This window comes from Piliocolobus tephrosceles, chromosome 13 (assembly GCF_002776525.5).
Source record: "Piliocolobus tephrosceles isolate RC106 chromosome 13, ASM277652v3, whole genome shotgun sequence".
Taxonomy (NCBI): Eukaryota; Metazoa; Chordata; class Mammalia; order Primates; family Cercopithecidae; genus Piliocolobus; species Piliocolobus tephrosceles.
In genome coordinates this window covers 121,342,873-121,361,475 of record NC_045446.1, presented here as the reverse complement: position 1 = coordinate 121,361,475, position 18,603 = coordinate 121,342,873, and the positions used below count along the sequence as shown (strand labels likewise).

Here is an 18,603-nt window from a genome sequence, read left to right as displayed (position 1 = left end):
AAGCATTTGTGAGCTCCACTGAAGAATTAATCCCTCATCTTTTGGGCTCTCATGGTGGCTGACCCCTAGGCTTATATTTTGTTTGTATCTTTTTCTGCACTTAGAGGATGTAACACTACATCTTCCAGTGATTGTTGCCCAGTAACTGTTTGTTGAATTAACAAATATATCTTCCAGTCAGTGAGGGCATGGGTTATAGCCTCTATACAGTTTCATACCTTTCACTAACCAAAGAAAAGCCAAATACCCAAGAGAACTTGCAGTCCCCTTCCCTCAGGGAAGCCAAATCACTGTTTTTCTGACTTTCCCTTGCATTCCAGCCTCCTGTATGTTCCAAATCTAATTTGAAATTTAGGGTCCCGCTATCCCAGATCTCCTTTTTGAAGGAGGCTATACCACATATTCCAATTCTGTTTAGGAAGATGTTCATCACATCATATCTTCTTGCAGAGACATCAAAAGCTGCACATATTTGTCCGTTTCCTGCTGATAATGTGTATGGTTTTTATTTTTCAAATCCACAATTTAAATCCAGGTGGGAAGGGAATGAGTCAGAGAGAAACACCATTGCTTTTGGCTGATGACAGCAGCGTAATTATTTGCATTTTCCCCCAACCTGCAAAATGTCAACATATTAGAAAAAAACTGCAGACATTTCCCATTTCATTCTTGATGAGGTTCCTTGTCGTTGGCTTGTACCCCGCCCTCATCGCTCTGAATCATTGACATCTGGCTATTAGCCTAAGCATTTAGAATTTAACACTGAGCGTTCAGGGTGTGCTGATGTCAGCACAGACACAGAGCTTATGGTTCAACATCGACTCAAGTCTTGTCTCTTTCAGGTTTGTGATGAGCTGACAGATTTCAATTAACTTCTGATATTAACTTCTTAAGCTTTTGTTTTCGTGGTAAGCACAAAACAGGGTGTGTTAAGGAGAACAGAACAAAGATGGTTGCCTCTTTATCGACTGGTGTTAGTTGTGCTGCAGAGCCTTGTTGGTTGATCTTACTTGTGAAACAATACAGTGCCACGTTTGCCGCTGTAATTAAACTCAGTGGAGGAAAAGTTCCCTTTGAAGGGAAGGGGTGCGCCTTCATCAGCCAGCGCCTCTAAAAATAGCTTTATGTTTCACCAACAAGTGTAACACATACATCATCTAATTAGATTTCTTCGCTCCTCTTTTAATCACCAAGAACATCATTATCCTTTTGGTTCCTCATTAGGAAGGTCATACAGTTCATAATCATACTTACAAAACCTATCCAAATTTCAGAACAAAACCATATCTTCTTAGACTTCAGCTATTTCATTAATCTCACTGTGCTATCAACAAGCTCAACTTGCCTATGGGCTTTTTTTTTCTTTTCTTTTCTTTTTTTAGTGTGATCACCCTACCATCTGCCATTTTGGTAGAATTTCAGCTATATAGTTTATGGTTACTGGAGATCGATGTCATATTTTCATTACAATCATGGAAAAGAAAACCAGTGACACATTCCAATACCTTCATGGCTTGTTATATACACTACATTTTTAAGCTTCAAAATCTCTCATGAGGCAAGATCTCAGCAGGAAGCTTCTATATTTTTTCTGAGAGCTCTGTGCTGAGTTTGGGTACTGTGATTGTCAACACCTGCCACTCAAGAGGGTGTTGAGCTACCCCTGAATGCAGCAGCAAAACCTTTGTGCCAGGATGGCCAGGCTTGAAGTTCCCAGTTCTTATGTGGTAGGTGTGACTTTATTCTGTTTTAAGCCTTCAACCAAATTTTCTTCTTAAAAATCTAATGTTTAGGCCATTAGATTTTCGGCGTGGTGGCTCATGCCTGTAATTCCAGCATTTTAGGAGGCTGAGGCGAGTGGGTCACTTGAGGCTAGCAGTTCAAGAACAGTCTTGGCAACATGGTGAAATCCCATCTCTACAAAAATACAAAAATTAGCCAGACGTGGTGGTGCATGCCCATAATCCCAGCTACTTGGGAGGCTGAGGCAGCAGAATCACTTTAACCTGAAAGGCAGAGGTTGCAGTGAGCCGAGATCACACTCTCTAAAAAACAAACAAATAAACAAAAAATCTAATGTTCAGTATATTTATTAGGTTGATACAAAAGTCATCACGTTTTTTTGCCATTAAAAGTAATGGCAAAAACCATGATGACTTTTGCACAAACCTAACAATTTACCAAGATAAGTAACTTCTCAAAAGTAGAATTTTTATTTGTTCATTTTGTTGTTGTTGTTGTTGTTGTGTGTCTTACCCCTGTTGAGCTTCCCTTGTAGCCGCATGGACCTGCTGTGGTCATAATGGCCACACAAATGGATCCCTTTGCCGTTTCTGAAACTTGTCTCCTAACCATGTCTGGTCTCTAACTATTCTTTCTGTATTCTGAAGGAAATCTTATTTGTCTGTATACCTGTCCCCAAAGTATTTTGTTGTTGTCACTGTGTTGTCACTCGCAGTTTATTTTGTGGCTTTGCATCTTCATTTCAGCTTGTATTTTTAAAGATGCTTAACTTCAGGCATGAAGAAGCCATTACTTTTTAACCTTAAAAAGGGTGAAGGAGGAGGTGCTGGAGTAATGGTAAAGGGCATAATTACATGTTCTCACTTTCCATTTTTTCCTGAAAATATTTAATTAAGCCTGATATTTGTAGCAGCCATTCTAGTTCAATTGAATCATTGTTAACCATAAATAGAGAAAGAGTCCTTAAATGTGGCATTTGCCCACAGAAAGTACTGGGCTGCTGAATACACTTCCTCAGAATAGCTGGCATTCGTTAGGAAGCTTTTACCTGTGGTTAGCAGCCACTTCGGGCCTTTCCAGAAGGGACAAGGTCACCCAATTACGAGGCGGAGCCAAGGTTGCTTTCAGCTGGTGTTGGAGAGTAACCTTTGAGAACCTAGTACTCCAGAACCCCTCTTTCTTTAAAAGCAGAACCCCCACACAAGATGCCGTTTGATGGATTAGCAATTCTTGCCTTAATTCCAGCTCACCTAATATTTCATCGTCCTTTACTCTGTACTTGATGATTGCAGACACCATCTTAACTTATTCTCAGAGCGACCCTGCAAAGGTAGATAGAACTACCCCTTCCACATTTTACACATAAAAGAAACTGTTTCAGAGAAGTCGGCGGTCTTGTCCAAAGTCTTCCTGCTGGTGGGTAGCAGAGCCAGAATTCAAATTCAGTTCCGACTCTTAAAATCAATCCTCTTAAGACTATCCCACAGGCAGGACGTTCCTGAGATGAAAGGGATTGAGGGTTATTTGTTCCAAATGGCTTTCTTCCCAGAATCTGTGATGGTTTAAAAAAAAAAATTGTCTGTTTATTTGTTTATTTATTTAGTCAAGGACAGAGGATACGCTAGCTCCTCCTGAAGTTTGTGCTTTTTGAAGGTAGAGACTGTGTCTGTCTTTCTTTCTGAAAGCAGAGCCTAGTACATGGCAGGGATCAATTCATGCATGTCGAGTGAAAGACTGCAACTTTTCCAAAGCTGGCTTGGGGCCCGTCTCCATAGCGGGATGGACACATTACCCTTTGACCTAGCCAGGAAGCTTGGCTGTGGCTGGCTCCCAGTGCCCTGCCCAGGGCCCCACATCCTCCACAGCCCTCACAGCCAGTGATCTCTCTCAGCTGCAAACACTCCAACCTTAAGCTATCTCACCTCTTTACGCACTCCCCTACCAATACCTCACCCCAGGTTCAATATATTTGGAACGATCTAAACAAGCTAGTATTCATCTCCACTAAGAAAGGGAAAGGGAAGGTGTGCGAGCCGTGTTCCAACAGCAGTTGCCATGATCACATGACTACTTTGTACCAGGCACTGTACTGATTACATTCATCCTTCAACCAGTCCTGCAAACTCAGCATCATCACGCCTATTTTCAGTGAGGAAACAGAAAGTATCTTGCCTAAGGTCACAGAGCTGGCAACGCACAGGGTCAGAATTTAAACTCGAATTGGTCCAACTCCAGCACTGCCAGAGCGCGGTGAGCGACCTTACCCCGGGGGAGCATAGAGAACCTTTCCTGAGGTCCCTAGGGGTGTTTTCTCAGCGATGCTTCCAGTAAGTCTGCTCCTTCGCCTTTCTTCCAAACCCGTGGGCTTTCATCCGGGTGTATTTTAGCATCAGTTTTCTGGAATAGAACATGGCATTAAAAATCTGCCTCTCAGCCGGGCGCAGTGGCTCATGCTTGTAATCCCAGCACTTTGGGAGGCTGAGATGGGCGGATCACGAGGTCAGGAGATCGAGACTATCCTGGCTAATACGGTGAAACCCCGTCTCTACTAAAAATACAAAAAATCAGCCAGGTGTGGCGGCGGACACCTGTAGTCCCAGCTACATGGGTGGCTGAAGCAGGAGAATGGCGTGAACTCAGGAGGTGGAGCTTGCAGTGAGCCAGGATCGAGCCACTGCACTCCAGCCTGGGCGACAAGGTGAGACTCTGTCTCAAAAAAAAAAAAAAGGAAAAAAATCTGCCTCTTATTTCCAAACCTGGGATTCTAGGTTTTAGAGAAGAATCACCTTTCTTCCAATTTTTATCAATACATGAATAAATACAAACATTTGGGTTTCTGATCCTGTGTATTGAAATTCAAAATTATATTGTCTTGGGTACGAAGTACCTGGAGAAGTCCATGCAGCTGTTACCGGCTGAGGCCATCCTCTAGGAAAACTGTCCTCAACCTGACTCTGAAGCCCTGTATGCAAGCTTCAGTGCTACCACTGCTGAGCCCAGCCTGAAGAGTTCCTTCAAAACCGTATCCTCCCCTGTCACACAGGTGGCTCTGTAGCTTTGCTGAGCTAGTATTTACAACAGCCTCATGGCAACCTGTGGGAACAAATGTGAGCCCCGAGGCCGTGGGACCACACCAAATTACTTGAATTGCAGCAACCCATCACTTTTATATTAAAGCAGGAAAGCATTTGGCCAAGTCAGGTGAGTAACTGTAGCATACAGAAGCCTGGTGGGAGAGAACTAACCCAGAAACTTTCTTTTCCTCATTTCCAGTTACACAGGGCTACTGCAAAGATGCAATTAAAGAATGAGTTCATTGCCCATGGCTTTTGTCTCACACTCTTCCAGTCCAGAGAGTGGTACATAGATGTACCCGCTCCAAACACAGCTGGAGAGCCCTCCAGCAGAGCCCTCACCACATTGGCATTTGGCCCAGCTGACAAGTCTCCAATAGGAGGAAAGTGATACTAGCTTCACTCTGTATCATAGTGGATTAAATTCATTCTCTGGCCACAATAGCCCAGCCGTTTCTCATACACCAATTGACCAAAGGCACTTAGGCAATAAATTGCTATGGCATCTGACACGACAAAGCAGGTGCTCATCACACCTGCTGAAGAATAAAACTCCCTGAAGCCACATAGAAAATGGGGCTGCAAAAGGGAAACTTTAGGGTCTAGAGTGTTTGGTGCCCTCTTGCAGTCTCAGGGGAGATGGAATTCTGAAGTGCAAAAGGTACATGTTGATGGTTTTCTTTCAACTGAAGAAGGCTGTCTGGCTACTCACCAACTATCTCTCCTAACACCTGGACGCAGAATTTCCATTCATGTAATAACTCAGAGAGCTAATAGAAGAAGGACCTCACAGGTCATCACACCCCATCGCTTCTCAATTTGCAATGTGAGAAGCAAAGCCCGGAGAGGGACCGTCACTCAGCTAGGGTGCCGCACATTCACAGAGAGACACTGTATTCCCAGTCCATTGTTTCTCTCACACCATGATATTGTGGTCCCTGGAAAACCTGCACAAATGGTCATTTTCTACAGAGAGGAAGTACACTTGTAACAATTATGGGCACAGATTCTGAGGACAGTGACTTGGTTCTAATACAGCTCACGGTGTATAAGTTGTGTGGCCATAGGTAAGATGTCTAACTGCTCTGTTCCCAGCTTTCCTATTTATAAAGTGGGAATGACAGTAGCACAAAGCTCATAGGGTTCAGGTGATGGATAAATGACTGATTATATCTTTAACATCTAGAATCATGCTTGCCACGTGGAGAGCACAGTGTGATTGTATGTTGTCATCATGGCCCTAAGCAGGCTGAGCAGCCTACATATCTGCTAAGTCCCCCTTGCATTTCCACTCTTGGGAACACTCAACAAAAGCTGAATATGGCTGTAAACCTCCACCCAGTAAGCACCAAGCATCCGATGGCAACTGCTGCTCACCACCAGAAACACTCACTTCCCTTTGCTATTCTGCCTCCTTCTCTCTCTGAGCCCCACTCTTCCATGCTCTTCTTTCTGTGTGTATTGCTCTACTCCTTTTTGCTTTAGCTATATTCAACCTTGTGCTGACGGCATGGTATCCACAGGGATGTTTCAGTTCACTGGTAGAACTTGGAGAGAATGATTCCTACACTCAAGAGTTCTATCTGTCTACAGTGGAGCATATCAGGGCTTCAATTGTTTCTTAAGTTCAAAATAATAAATTAGACAAAGATATATATATGTATATACATATACACATACATAATAGTCTAGTATACACGCCATATATGTCATGAAAATGCTTTTCAAGAAAAATATAAACAAAAAGATAATTTTAAAGAAACACACATGCTTTATGAATCTGCCCATATGTTTCTTTAAAAGTATCTTTATGTACATATTTTTATTTAAAAATGTAAATAAACTTATTTAAAAATCTAAATCACTCATCTTTTGCGAAGACAATATGCAGAGAATTACGTTGAGCTTCAACCTGAGCATTTCTAGCTAAGTGCATTCTGCAGGCCAGTAGGATTTCTCAGGATGTGTGCCAGGATTGCTGGAGGCCCCACAGTCAGACTACTTTCCATCAATATCTATGGAGCCTCCTCTGGGACATTAACATGTCGCTAGAACCTGGATCCCACCCTTTTTTGTTAATATTCTCTGACAAAAATGCAGGGTAATATGAGTCAGACTTCAAGCTATCAAGCAAATATGACTTTTAGTGCATAAAAACATGTATATTTTAAGTAGAAATAAAAGATATTCATGTTGAGATTTCTAGAGAGGAACAGTTGTATACTCATTGCTGAAGTGAGAGACCTGAATTTCCCAAAGTAAAATCTTCCCATCAGTCCCTCCTGGGCAAGGCATGGATCCTCACCATAAGGTTGACAGGCAAGCCAAATGAACCGGTCCTGTCTAAAAAGGTTCTGCTGCATCTCAGCTTGTTTCCAGCAGGCCAATTCGCTTCTCAAAGAAGCTGTGAAGTCCTGGCTTGAGATGGTAGAAGAGGTGTACTGTCTCCTTTGGATCTCCTTTGCTTCTTCACAAGTTTTATAGAAATGACTCTCAATGGCTTTTAATCCCTTGGTAATAATAGATTTTGCTTTTTCTGGGAGACACTTACTGCTGGCTCCTGGTCTTGCGTACCACCCTATGCGCTTGCTGATAAAGGTGATGGAGGAACGCCTGGGCCGAGTTAGATACACCTGCCCTTGCAGCAGGCTGGGATAATACCAATTCATGTGATTTGTCTTCTTGAGCCATGGAAGATGAGAGGAAAAGAAGAGCACTCATGATACTGTGGACTTATTTCCCAGTGGACCTTGAATGATTTACTGGGGATACAGGAAAGGGCCAGAGAGAGAGAGAAGGTAGAAAAAAAATCAAGGGAGAGCCCCTTGGGTGGACTCTTCAGGAGCAATCTGTTTTGGGCATGTTGATCCGCTTCAAGGCCTTTAGCGAGGCAGCACTGTCTGCTGGGACAAGCCTAATTCCAGTCTTTAAAACACGTGGGGATGATTGTTCTTCCTTTCTCAGCTGCTGCAGGAGGAGCCTCCACAACACCTAGGTTGCATGCACTGAGGTTGACGAGTCTGCTACATCAACACTTGGACTTATGTCTCCATCCCTCTCCCCTTCCTACCCCGCCACCTGCTCCTCGCCTCTCTGGCCCTGTACCCCCCGACTCATTGCCTGTACCGGACACTCTTCCAGTAGAACACACAGTTAGAGGCATTGCTTAGAAAACAGCCAGCAGGTCCGCCTTTCCATGTGTTGCCCTAACCTTTGGGCCCACGGGCCTCAATGACTAGCCTGAGCTTCACCTATTTACTTTTTAAGCAGTCTTTCGGAGCAGGCTGCACTGGTCAAGGCATCCCAACAGCTTGCCCCTTCGAGTTCCTAAATACTCCCAATGGGCATTTTCCTTTGTCTAGACTCGGAATGGTCAGCGGAAGGGTGGAAGGTGGGAAGCATGTATGTGTATTTGTTTGTCAGGGAAGAACTATGGTGTCCTTGGATGTATGCTAATGGTTCTGTCTCTCTTTCTCTCCTACACAGGGCCTGGAGCAGTCATTGATGGTGTAAACTCGGCCTCCAGAGCACTGGCTTGTCTCTGGCTATCAGGGACCCTCTTAGCCCACTTCTTCATCAAGTTTTGATAAGAAATCCTAGGTCCTCTGAGCAACACCTGCTTCTCCATATCACAGACTTTAATCTACACTGCGGAGAGCAAACCAGCTTGGGCTTCTTTATGTTTGTTTGTTTTTCTGTTCTTCTTCTAGATTTGTTTTCTTTCTGTTTTTGTTGTTCGTTTGTTTGTTTGTTTGCTTTTATTTCCAGCTTGAATGAGTGGGGTTGGGGGCGGGGTGGGCAGGGTTCTACCACATGTAGGATAATCATTCATTGGTGTGTCCAAAAATGGGGTCTGCTCCTGCTACCTTGACCCTTCCCTTTCCTCTGCTTCTCTCCTCATCCTCATTCCCACCAACATCCCCTGCCACACACACCAAAACGTAAGTTTCATTTGGGCAAAAATGGAGCCTCACAATAAACACCCTGAAGACACAACTTGACTCATAGTGCACAGCAAGAGCTACATCCAAGTGTCCTATTATCTACGATTATTTTCCTAATGACAATGTACATATCCCCCCATCCATGTTAATTATTATCTAATTCCATTAGGGTTCACATCTTTTCTTTCTGGGACACTGTCCTACTATATCCTTATCTATATATTTCAATATAGATGATTGTGCCATCTTCTGTAGCCCCTCTGCCCTACTCATTTCTTCCACCATCTGCAGGGATTTGAAGTTTGGCTATGCTTGCAACCTAACATTAAATTTTGCAAGTCAAGTGACCAAAAAAGGGGGAGGCATTTTGAAGATAGTACTTCTCTTTTAAAAAGAGAAGTTCAACTCATAAAAGTGACTGATAGGCAGCTGATTTATTTAGGTTTCATCAAGCTGTCTATCAAAGTAATCATACAGTTACCCATCTACTCAAATGTCTGATTTATCTCACCATCCAACTACCTACCCACCTGTCTTCCTCTCTAGCAACCTATGTACTGTTTATCAATATATCAATGTAATTGTCTAACACTCCTTTCTGTTTCTCTCCCTACTACTCACTATCAATTCATCCCCATATTAATCTCTAATCATATCGTATCTCTCCCACTGTATTCATGTATACACCATCAGCAGACATTAGCATCTTCAAAATTATCTATCAACTTCTGTGAAAGTCAGCGATCTCACAGGCTAACAACTAAAAAAGCAATACCCTGTGTTGTGGACTCTTTAAAATCTGGTATCCTATCCACCCAAAGGAGACACTAACAGATGGGCCAAGTAGCAAGCTAATGGTCAGTCACTTACTATTCCCGGGAGAGCCTGTGTTTTCTAAAACATCTTCTTGGGAAGCAGATCCGCCTAGAAAAGTCTTGATTAGCACTGTGGTTTTCCTTTTGCACTTGAAGGACAAAGGTGCCAGCCTTTATGCTTCTCTCAACCCTTCAAGAAAGTGCGTGTCAGGAACCTATGGCTGGCTTTCCTTAACAGCAAGAACATGAGAGAAAAAAACCACATGTGTCTCTGCAATGCAAAGTGAAGAGTCCACCCGCCTGAGTGGGATGACTGCAGCTAGAGTCTCCTTTCTGCTCCAGTCCTGGTTTAATCTGTTTGAAAACTATCCAGTAAAAAGCTGATGGAGGCCAATTACATGGCGGGTGTATTGACAACTCTGGTATTTGTTTCAGGAAGCTCTTCTAAGCTGAGGGCACTTGAGCAACTGACTTAATTTTCAAGCACTTGATTAACACAACACTGCAAACAGAAGGGAGAAAGTGTCAGTGACACAGTTTCCTCCGATGCAGGCTGCTTCTCCAGTGGCTTTGGGGAAGAACTTCACCCGCTCTTCAGCTTCAAAGCAGACCCAGCATACAAACAAGAGCTGACCCACCTTTGCTGCCTTGTCTCCTGGGACAAGAAGGACTCATCCAGCAAGGTTGCCTCTGGGATTCCAAACAAAGGCATTGCAGGCTGCACAGGTGTGCTGCAGGGACTGACCCACAGAGAGGATGAGAATGCAGCATCAATCGCAGACCTGCCCTGCCTCAGTTGGAAAACCTTTTCAGGTCCTCAGTCTAAAAAATAAAAAATATGAGCACCACAGAATCCTGTGCCCTTAATGCTTAACTGGTCTTCTTCCTCCAGTATCAGTGCCCTCTTTGCTTTTGTCCATCAAGGCACATGAGTGTGACCTGTGCCATGGGGAAACATACACAGAGATAGCTATACATATATACATACATACATAGGTGATCTTGGCACACTAAATGCTAAGCACTGTCTTAAGAGGTAGAGCTGGTGTGAGTGAAATTAATGTTACATTTTCCAGCTGTAAACAGACATCTGCATTTCCTAGTGGGCTGCCAGGAGCCAGATTCGGGAACCATAAATGATGTGCCAGGAGTGGCGCATTGATTCCCAGTTCCAGGAATGATCATGAGCAGGCACAAAATCAGAATTAAAGGTTGCACATAGACATGTCAGATCTGTCACCACCTTCAGCATCCGGAGTTGAGTTGGTGTCAGATAGTGTATGAGAATCAAATGTGTCATCTGAGCATGCTACTGATAATAAATTTGTTACTTTGGAGTGGAATAAATGTGAAGGCTATGAAGAGTGGAGAGTCTTGGAGAACATAGCGCTTGAAATGGACAAGCTGGACCTATTTCTCACTCCAAGACTTGTTCTACAGGAAACGGTCCATGCTCTTTTGGCCAAGATCATCAGAACCTCTCAACCCAAAAAGGCTGGCTTCGGGGTCACTATGGAACCCTACTGTTCCCCCTTCCACAGGATACTAAGATGCCCCTCTGGTGGGTACCTATCCCAGCCACGTTTCAGAGGGAGAAAAATGCTACAGTCGATCCTCATCTGTCTGGGGTAAAGACAACAAAGTAAATACAACCCAAGGCAACTGGGGTACGCACTGGGGGTGAAAATGACTTCTTCACAACAGACATATTTCTGCTTCTGTGTTTTTGTGTTTCTTTGGTGGGGATGGCTTCATGGGACAGTGGCTGTCACCCATCATTTTGAAGCATATAGAACAACAAATGCTTACACAAGACAATATCCACACTTTTCCAACTTCACAGATGGAGAGTACATGGAGAAGGCCTACAGGCTAGATTTGTTCAGGGTGCCAGTAGTGGGCATGGGGTGGGGGCAAGGCAGGACAAAACATACAAGTCTGAGCAAGTATGTCTCTTGTAGGTTTTCCACATGAAAAGGAAGCCAAATAAGGCTTGTTAGGAGATTAGGTGAGAGGAATTAGCAATGTAGGAACTCTGAAACCCTTCCCCTTCCCAAAACAGAGTTCATATGCACTTCCACCAAAGTAATGCCAATGAAAGTGCTTGTGTTAAGGCTCCGGCCAAGCTTGTTTTTCAGTAGTTTAATGTCAAGTGCCTGATACAGTCAACTGCAAGTCTAAACAAGCGTGTTTAGTTTTTTCTCGTTCTTGCTTTAATTCAGGGAGGGGGGAGATGTAGAGAAGTGGTTGTGAAAACATACACAGGTTTTATGCAGAGTACTGCACGTGACTGTTCTGCTGCAATTGTGCTCCACCGAACAGAAGAAAAGGTAAGGTTTTCTGTCACAAAGAGGCCCAAGCCTCTTTCTTCTTACATCCATGCCTCTTACTAGATGATACATTTCACAGATTGGGCAGTTTGTTCTCAAAACCTGGGTGAGAAGAATATTCTGGGACTCTAGCAACTTCAAAGCTGAGGCTGGGTTTCAGGATCTGTTTCTGCATCAATTCACTCAATTTGCTTTCAACAAAGAGGAGTCAGCAAGTTCTATTTATGCTGAAAGAACCATCCCATGAGAAAAGCAGAGAACCCCAAAGTGGGCAGGCAACCCCGACGAGAGCTTATCCCTGTGGCTGCATCAGGAGTGGCTGTACATTGAATATTCAAGTGTTGGTTGGCTGTCGCCAGCCCATAGTAGAAGGAGGGGAGGAGTGGCTTAAGATGAGGTAAGATCTGGTGGTGGGACATCTTTCCTCAATTTCATACTGACTTTGATTTTGAGAGAGAAAAACTGGCTATGCATTACCTAAAACCAGCCCTAAATGAAACAGACCAATACACACACGAAAGCAAATGTTAATCCCTTTGGAATTAAGGGAAGCAGCATAAGGTTTTTCTTTTTGGAAAAAATGCATTTATTTTCTCTCTCTCCAACAGCAAGAATCTTTTGTTTTCATTTTGCACATGACCTTATCCTGGAAACTCTCATACCCAATTGCCTCCCCTCCTATTATTCAGAGCTTCCCTGTCTTTTTACTTGAAGACAAGTGAGTTTGAGCACTTGAGTAAAACTTCACAGGTGTGTAGTAGGAAGGCAACATTTTCAAAAAGAGGCCCTGTGAGGAGAATGCCTAATGACCACCACATGCAAACAAATAAAAAGCCAGTCTCATTTCCCACATTTCTTACTTAGGAGAAGTAAATGAAAGGAAGAAGAAATAGATTTGTAATTAAAGATGCGGCAAAAAAGATAGAGCTGAGCTAGTTCAATTTGGCCTTCAGGTGCAGAATACTTAGAGTCCAAAGAAATGTTGAGTGGACTTCATTAGACGCAATTGTCTTTATTCCTGAAAGTAGTCAGCTAAGCCTAATTTCCAGCATTTTGAAAGAGATTTCTTTTTGTTTCTTTCAATGGTGCCCTTTTTAAGGCACAGAGTTGCTCCACACCACTGGGTGGAGAAAGAAAGGTCGCAAACCCTCGACCATCCTTTTGAGGCTACGTTCTACGTTATCTGGCAGATTTATAAAGCTATCAATAATAACAATGCTATAAAATACAAACTGCCCTTGTGTTAGTTAAAGGGAGCATTTTTAATCATTCGGAAATTTTCATGACATGTAAAGTGCAGTTGTGAGGAATGTGTGGGTGTATGAAAATGTATCTGTCAAGTTCAGAGTCCTTTAGATTTAAAAAAAAAAATTATGACTTATCAATGGTGCCGTTATAGCTGTGTCAGACAATGGGTGTGCCCATTCTCACAATTATCCTTCAAAACAATCTATGTTCAAATGCTTTAAAAATTTATCACATGATACAAGAGTATGACTTTGTCAGCCTTCTAGAGTTCTTTTTTCTTTTATTTTCTTTCTTATCTTTTCCTTCAAAAAATCAATGAAGACTTGATTTCTGTCAATAATTGTATTAAGGGTGAATATACTACCTGAATTTTGTGCATGTTGCATTGTAGTTGTAACCTTTTCTAATTCAGGATGAATACGAGATGGTTGTGATTGTGCAGTGTATCAATAAAGTTTGAGAAATTTGTAACTTTTGGGGGGCTGTTTATTAGGACATCTCATTGATACCCAGGATGGGAAAAATATGAAGCAAGCTGTGCTTCTCCCTCATGTGTGTTTTTGGCCTTGAAGAGTAGTCACACTCAGAAAGTCTGGAGCTGTACCCCCTACCTCTCTCTCTTTCTCCTTCTCTCTCTCGCACACACTGTAGAAAGCAGCCTTAGCACTGTCCATGTTACGTTTGTATCTCAAATATCTATGCTATTTACAAACAATATAAAATGTAGCTGCATCCTCAAAGTCTAAATTGTTTATTGGTGTAGGCTAAAATGAAAGCAGAAGAGAAGTGCCAGAAAAATAGGGGTGACCAGATACTGCCCAGTTTGGACATTTGAGTCCCTAAGTTCCTGTTGCTTGATTTCTTGAAGTACACACCACGTTGACAAGGGTAAGTATGAGAAGACATGGGGTCGAGGACATACATTGATTCTTAAAAGTGTGTGCCATTAGATGAAGGTTTATGCATCTGAGGTTTTACTTGGGTTTGGTTTCATTCAGCTGAGGTTTCTTGTGGACTAGCACGAGAAAGGACCCCAGAGGAGTGGCTGCTTTCCTCTGGTTGCCATTTCTAAAACACCTTTCTCTTCCAATAAAACCCCACCTCCTCTTTCTCCATCACATATCCATCTGCTTTTCTAAAGAAATGAGTATTAACTTATTTTTACACCTCAGTTTCTCATTAGCCATTTGTATATCAATTAAGCCTTCCCGTTCTGCCGTTAACTAGGCGTGAGATCTTAGACTGGTAAGTGACTTTCTAAGCCTTTGTTCTCTCATCTGTATCATTGGTGAATTTAATTACACCACTTAGTGTACACTGATTCAAAAATATTTGGCCACTATTTGGTTTATTTTGCAACTGCGAGATTTCTGAAGACTATCCTCAAATAAAGCTTAGGGACAGTGACTGATTATGATTCAATAACTGAGTAGGAAGTGAATTAAAATTATTTCATTAATTTCACAGCACACGTTGCTTCTCTGGCAAAGTCCCTGAGCTAAAGTTATGAGTCTTATATTCTTGTTGGTTTCCTATATAGACAAGAGCTAATCCTTTCATGACTCAGTCTCCCCTACAGGGAATAGAACACAGTCTCCCCTACAGGGAATGGAACACAGATAAGTTGATAGACTAGACACATGTTCTTTGTAAATTGCAATGGCAAGTAAACACTAGGCATCAGTAATTGGGAGTTTCCAATTTCCTCTGGCTCATTGTAAAATTATGATTCATCAAGAAAATGAAATTTCAGTTCCCTTAGCCATCTCAGCACCTTTAGTACTCCCTTTCTTGTTGCCTTTTTTCCTTCCTTCTCATCATCCTGTTCCTATTTGCACCTGACCCTTTCTTGCTCCTGTTCATACCACAACATTTACCTATCCATCTGCTATCAGTCTCTCACTCCATTTAGTCACTCAGCTCCATCTATCATCCATGAACCAATTTATTCTCCCATCAGCTTAACTACTAAACTATCCATTCACATATTATTTTCCCATTTATCTAAACCTTTTTCCATCTCCATACTCATGCACCTCCTTAAAGTGAGACTGTTTCTCTCTCATCTATTTAGACCAGCTGTCAGTCCGTCCAACAGGCATGCTCCAGCTAGCCTTTAGCGGACCCACCTGTTTGCCAACCCACTTCAAGGTAATGAAAATCTTGGTTGTTATCTCTTTATTCCACAAGGGAAGCTTTATCTAGTGACTCGTAAGCATGGCAGCTAAATGATTGGATGCATTTTTATCTTTGCCCTATGAAAATCCTATATATACAGAAGCGCCTCTGGAGATATATTAAGGGCATTCCTCTCCCTATCAAGGTGTATTAAGTAGGAAAAGCGTGTGAAGTTGGGAGTGGAGTGGAAATACCCGGATGAGAAGGTGTAACACTAGGATTGTAGTCATGCAATGAACATAACGAATTACTGAAGAAACAGACAGGAGGGACCTCACCTGGCAGCTGACCTCCTTCTTTCCCCACAATTTAATTTGCTGTTGAATTAATTATTCACTTTGAGAAAAATTCATGGGGCGTGCTAGTTGAGGCCAAACCCTATGATCAGTTTTGAAAACCAAACGTCAAGTTAGAAGTGATGCCACCTTCTTTTAATATGTTCATCCAGTCATTGGGATATCTTATTTTTCTTTCCCTTATATTTCCCCATTTATTCATTATTCATGCATCACATTTAGTCTGGAACTCCCCTTGAGGAGTTCACATTTAAGATCTAAAAACTGCTGTATAAGAAGATAAATTACAGTTGAGTATGGCAAGTATTATGACACAGATATGAGGAAATGACTGCAAAGTGCAGAGCAAATATTGTGAGATGATTAGGAGGCATTCTCACTTTCCCCCATGTCTTCTGCAGGGATAAAACACTGGAATGTAAACAGCTAACAGCAGCTAACATAAGCTGCAGACATGGTGCACAGATATATTACTACAAAAATTATTGGGTTACAGGATCATACACATTCAGCATTCAATAATGTATCAATGGAGTGAATGGCATTTGTTAAATGAATGAGTACCATGAAGGCAGTTAAAACTACAAGTGGCCAAAGGACCACACTGTGCAGTTGATGATAGGCTAACATAGACGTGCTGGAGAGGAGGAAGCAATACCTATAATGTCAAAGCTGGCTAGGAAGCTGGTTATAAAGTCTCAGTCCCACATAGGATTACTGTGCATATCACCTTTCACTAGATCTAACACCATGAGCCTTGCTGATGAGGGAAAGGGAAGCTCTGCCTGGGGACGTGTGCTGCCGCAGAGGCGTGGAGGGGCAGGCAGAGCTTAAGTGTGGACTTGCTGAATAGACTCTCAAGACTAGGCTTCGCTAGAGAAGATGAACACTCTGTGATGTAGGATGAAATACCTGGATCATTTGCATGTCAGTGTCCCACAGTGTCTATTGTTTCAAAGATAAAAATAGTCATAGTTTTACCTCTCCATGAATTCCTCTCTCCAATATGACATACTGCCTTGCCTTTACCGTGAGTTCTCCAACCAACTGGCTTGTTTCAGAAAACTGGACCTCACAAATTACCTGTTATGTTGTCTTAGACCAATTTCTTACCTTTTCTGAACTTCAGTCTCATCTTTAATAAAACATTGGTAATAATACTCACCTCAGAAGAACAGCTGTGAGAATTATTCCACTACTAGATACAAATAAGTAAGGGTGTTTAGCATAGTCCCAGGATATAACAGTTACTTGCAAAGTAAACATTTGTGGTTTTTTTCTCCTGTTCTTCTCTCCGCCTTCTTTTATGACATCACTTTCCTGAGTCTTTTGAAGATATAATTCAACTGTGCTTGCTTCATTGAAAAAATTAAAAATTATAATTTATATGTAATTTATTTGTTGAAGTTCAAAAAGGAGAAACACATTTCTGAGTCTTGGATTATTCAAGAACACAAGGTTGGAAAGTGGCGTCAATAAAGTTTCTGGTAGAATTCCAAAGGAGTGTTGAAGCAATAGAGTAGAACTAAATTTTTAATCTAAGAAACATGTATCAGATAGCCAAGATATGACAGGTACCGAGGATTCAAATGGAGAGACAGAGTGTATGTCTTCCAGAAAGTCCCAGCCCAGATTCCAAAGCACAGCACTTGGTAATTTTTAATCAAGGGCTTGAGGAGCCCAGTAGAAGCTACTTAACCCAGACAGGAGGGCTGAAGGTCTTCCAGAAGATGAGAGGTCTCAGCTGAGCCTTCAGGGAGCAGAAGGACCTAGCCGGTGAAAGGCAGCGGGAGAGGAGCCAGTGACTATGGACAGAGGGACATCCTCAAAGAGCACATAGGGGCTCAAGAGAAGCACAGCATGGTAAGGAAACTGCAAGTGTAAATTACCCCGTGATGGGTGCAGGCAGAGGTGCGTGGCAGGAGACGAGGTCTAGACCCTAAAAACCTCTATGGGGAATGCTGATATACTGGGACTTGTCCTTAAAAAATAAGGAAGACGTTGAAGGATTTAATAAAAAGAGCAGCTAAATTGGTCTTGCAGTTTAGAAAGATCAGCCAGACAGCAACAGGGACTAACTGGGCATTGGTCATACCGGCAAGGGGAAAACATGTGAGCAGCCATTGAAATCATTCAGGAGAGAAATGCTAAGAAGGAATTAGAAAAAGCAGGCGAGTTGGGATGATTTTCTGGGGTAGCTTTGATGGGAGGGCCTGGAGGTATGGGGTGATGGAGCGTGTAGAATATGGGGAATATACAGGGTTTCCAATTCAGCCAACTGAATGGAGATGGTACCATCCTATGATTCTCAGAACTTCAGAGAATGGTGAAATCCAATTTTTGATATATCCAGTTTTAAGGATCTGTAGAACCTCCAGGTGGAGATGTTTAAGCACTATCAGCATTTTGCTAAGTCATCTAATTATATCCACTGCCATGCACAAGGGATGCCTGATTTCCTTTCTCTGCCTCCCACTTTAATTCCAGAGGAACTCTAGCTCCTTGGATCATCCATCTGCAATTCGTTTATCGTCCTCCATTTCCTGTGTGTCTTGATTTTGTCTTAAAAAGGTACTGGTTTTTTTTTTTTAACTGCTTGTTGTGATAGAAGAGTAGAGAGCGGTTCTCTGATTAGGCGGTAAAGAAGTAACAGATGCTGTAAATGGGGAAGGGGGAAACTGGCACAGCTGTCCCACTGCCTAGATGAAATTTAGCACTTTCCAGGCCTCACACAAAGGGCCAAGCCATTGTTCACTGGGTTCTGTGAGAATAGCTGACCACTGAGCGTGTTCAAATGAGGGCGGATTTTTCTCCCAATTTGCCTGTAATATTACAGTGATGCAAGTCCTCTTTGTATTTTCATCACATAGTTTGATGCTCACTTGCTTGCTAACAAATTCCAGAAAGGTTTTTAAGCTTTCAAACCTCATCAGAGAGCCTACCTCTGATTAAGAGTGATGCATTTCATTTGAATG

The 18,603-nt window shown here is 42.4% G+C and overlaps 1 protein-coding gene across 8 annotated transcripts in view; it reads left to right on the top strand.

The window, feature by feature from the left end:
• OPCML (opioid binding protein/cell adhesion molecule like) overlaps positions 1–13,625 on the top strand; it is a 1,160,427-nt gene extending 1,146,802 nt beyond the window's left edge. For 6 of the 8 annotated variants that reach the window (XM_023185901.2, XM_023185899.2, XM_023185900.2 and 3 more), the window contains one exon: positions 8,304–13,625. In XM_023185901.2, the coding sequence (XP_023041669.1) occupies positions 8,304–8,404 (101 nt within the window). In that variant the 3' untranslated portion in view covers positions 8,405–13,625. The remainder of the gene's footprint in view (positions 1–8,303) is intronic. The other 2 variants (XM_023185896.1, XM_023185902.1) reach the window with 1 other exon arrangement.
• The last annotated feature ends 4,978 nt before the right edge of the window (positions 13,626–18,603 follow it).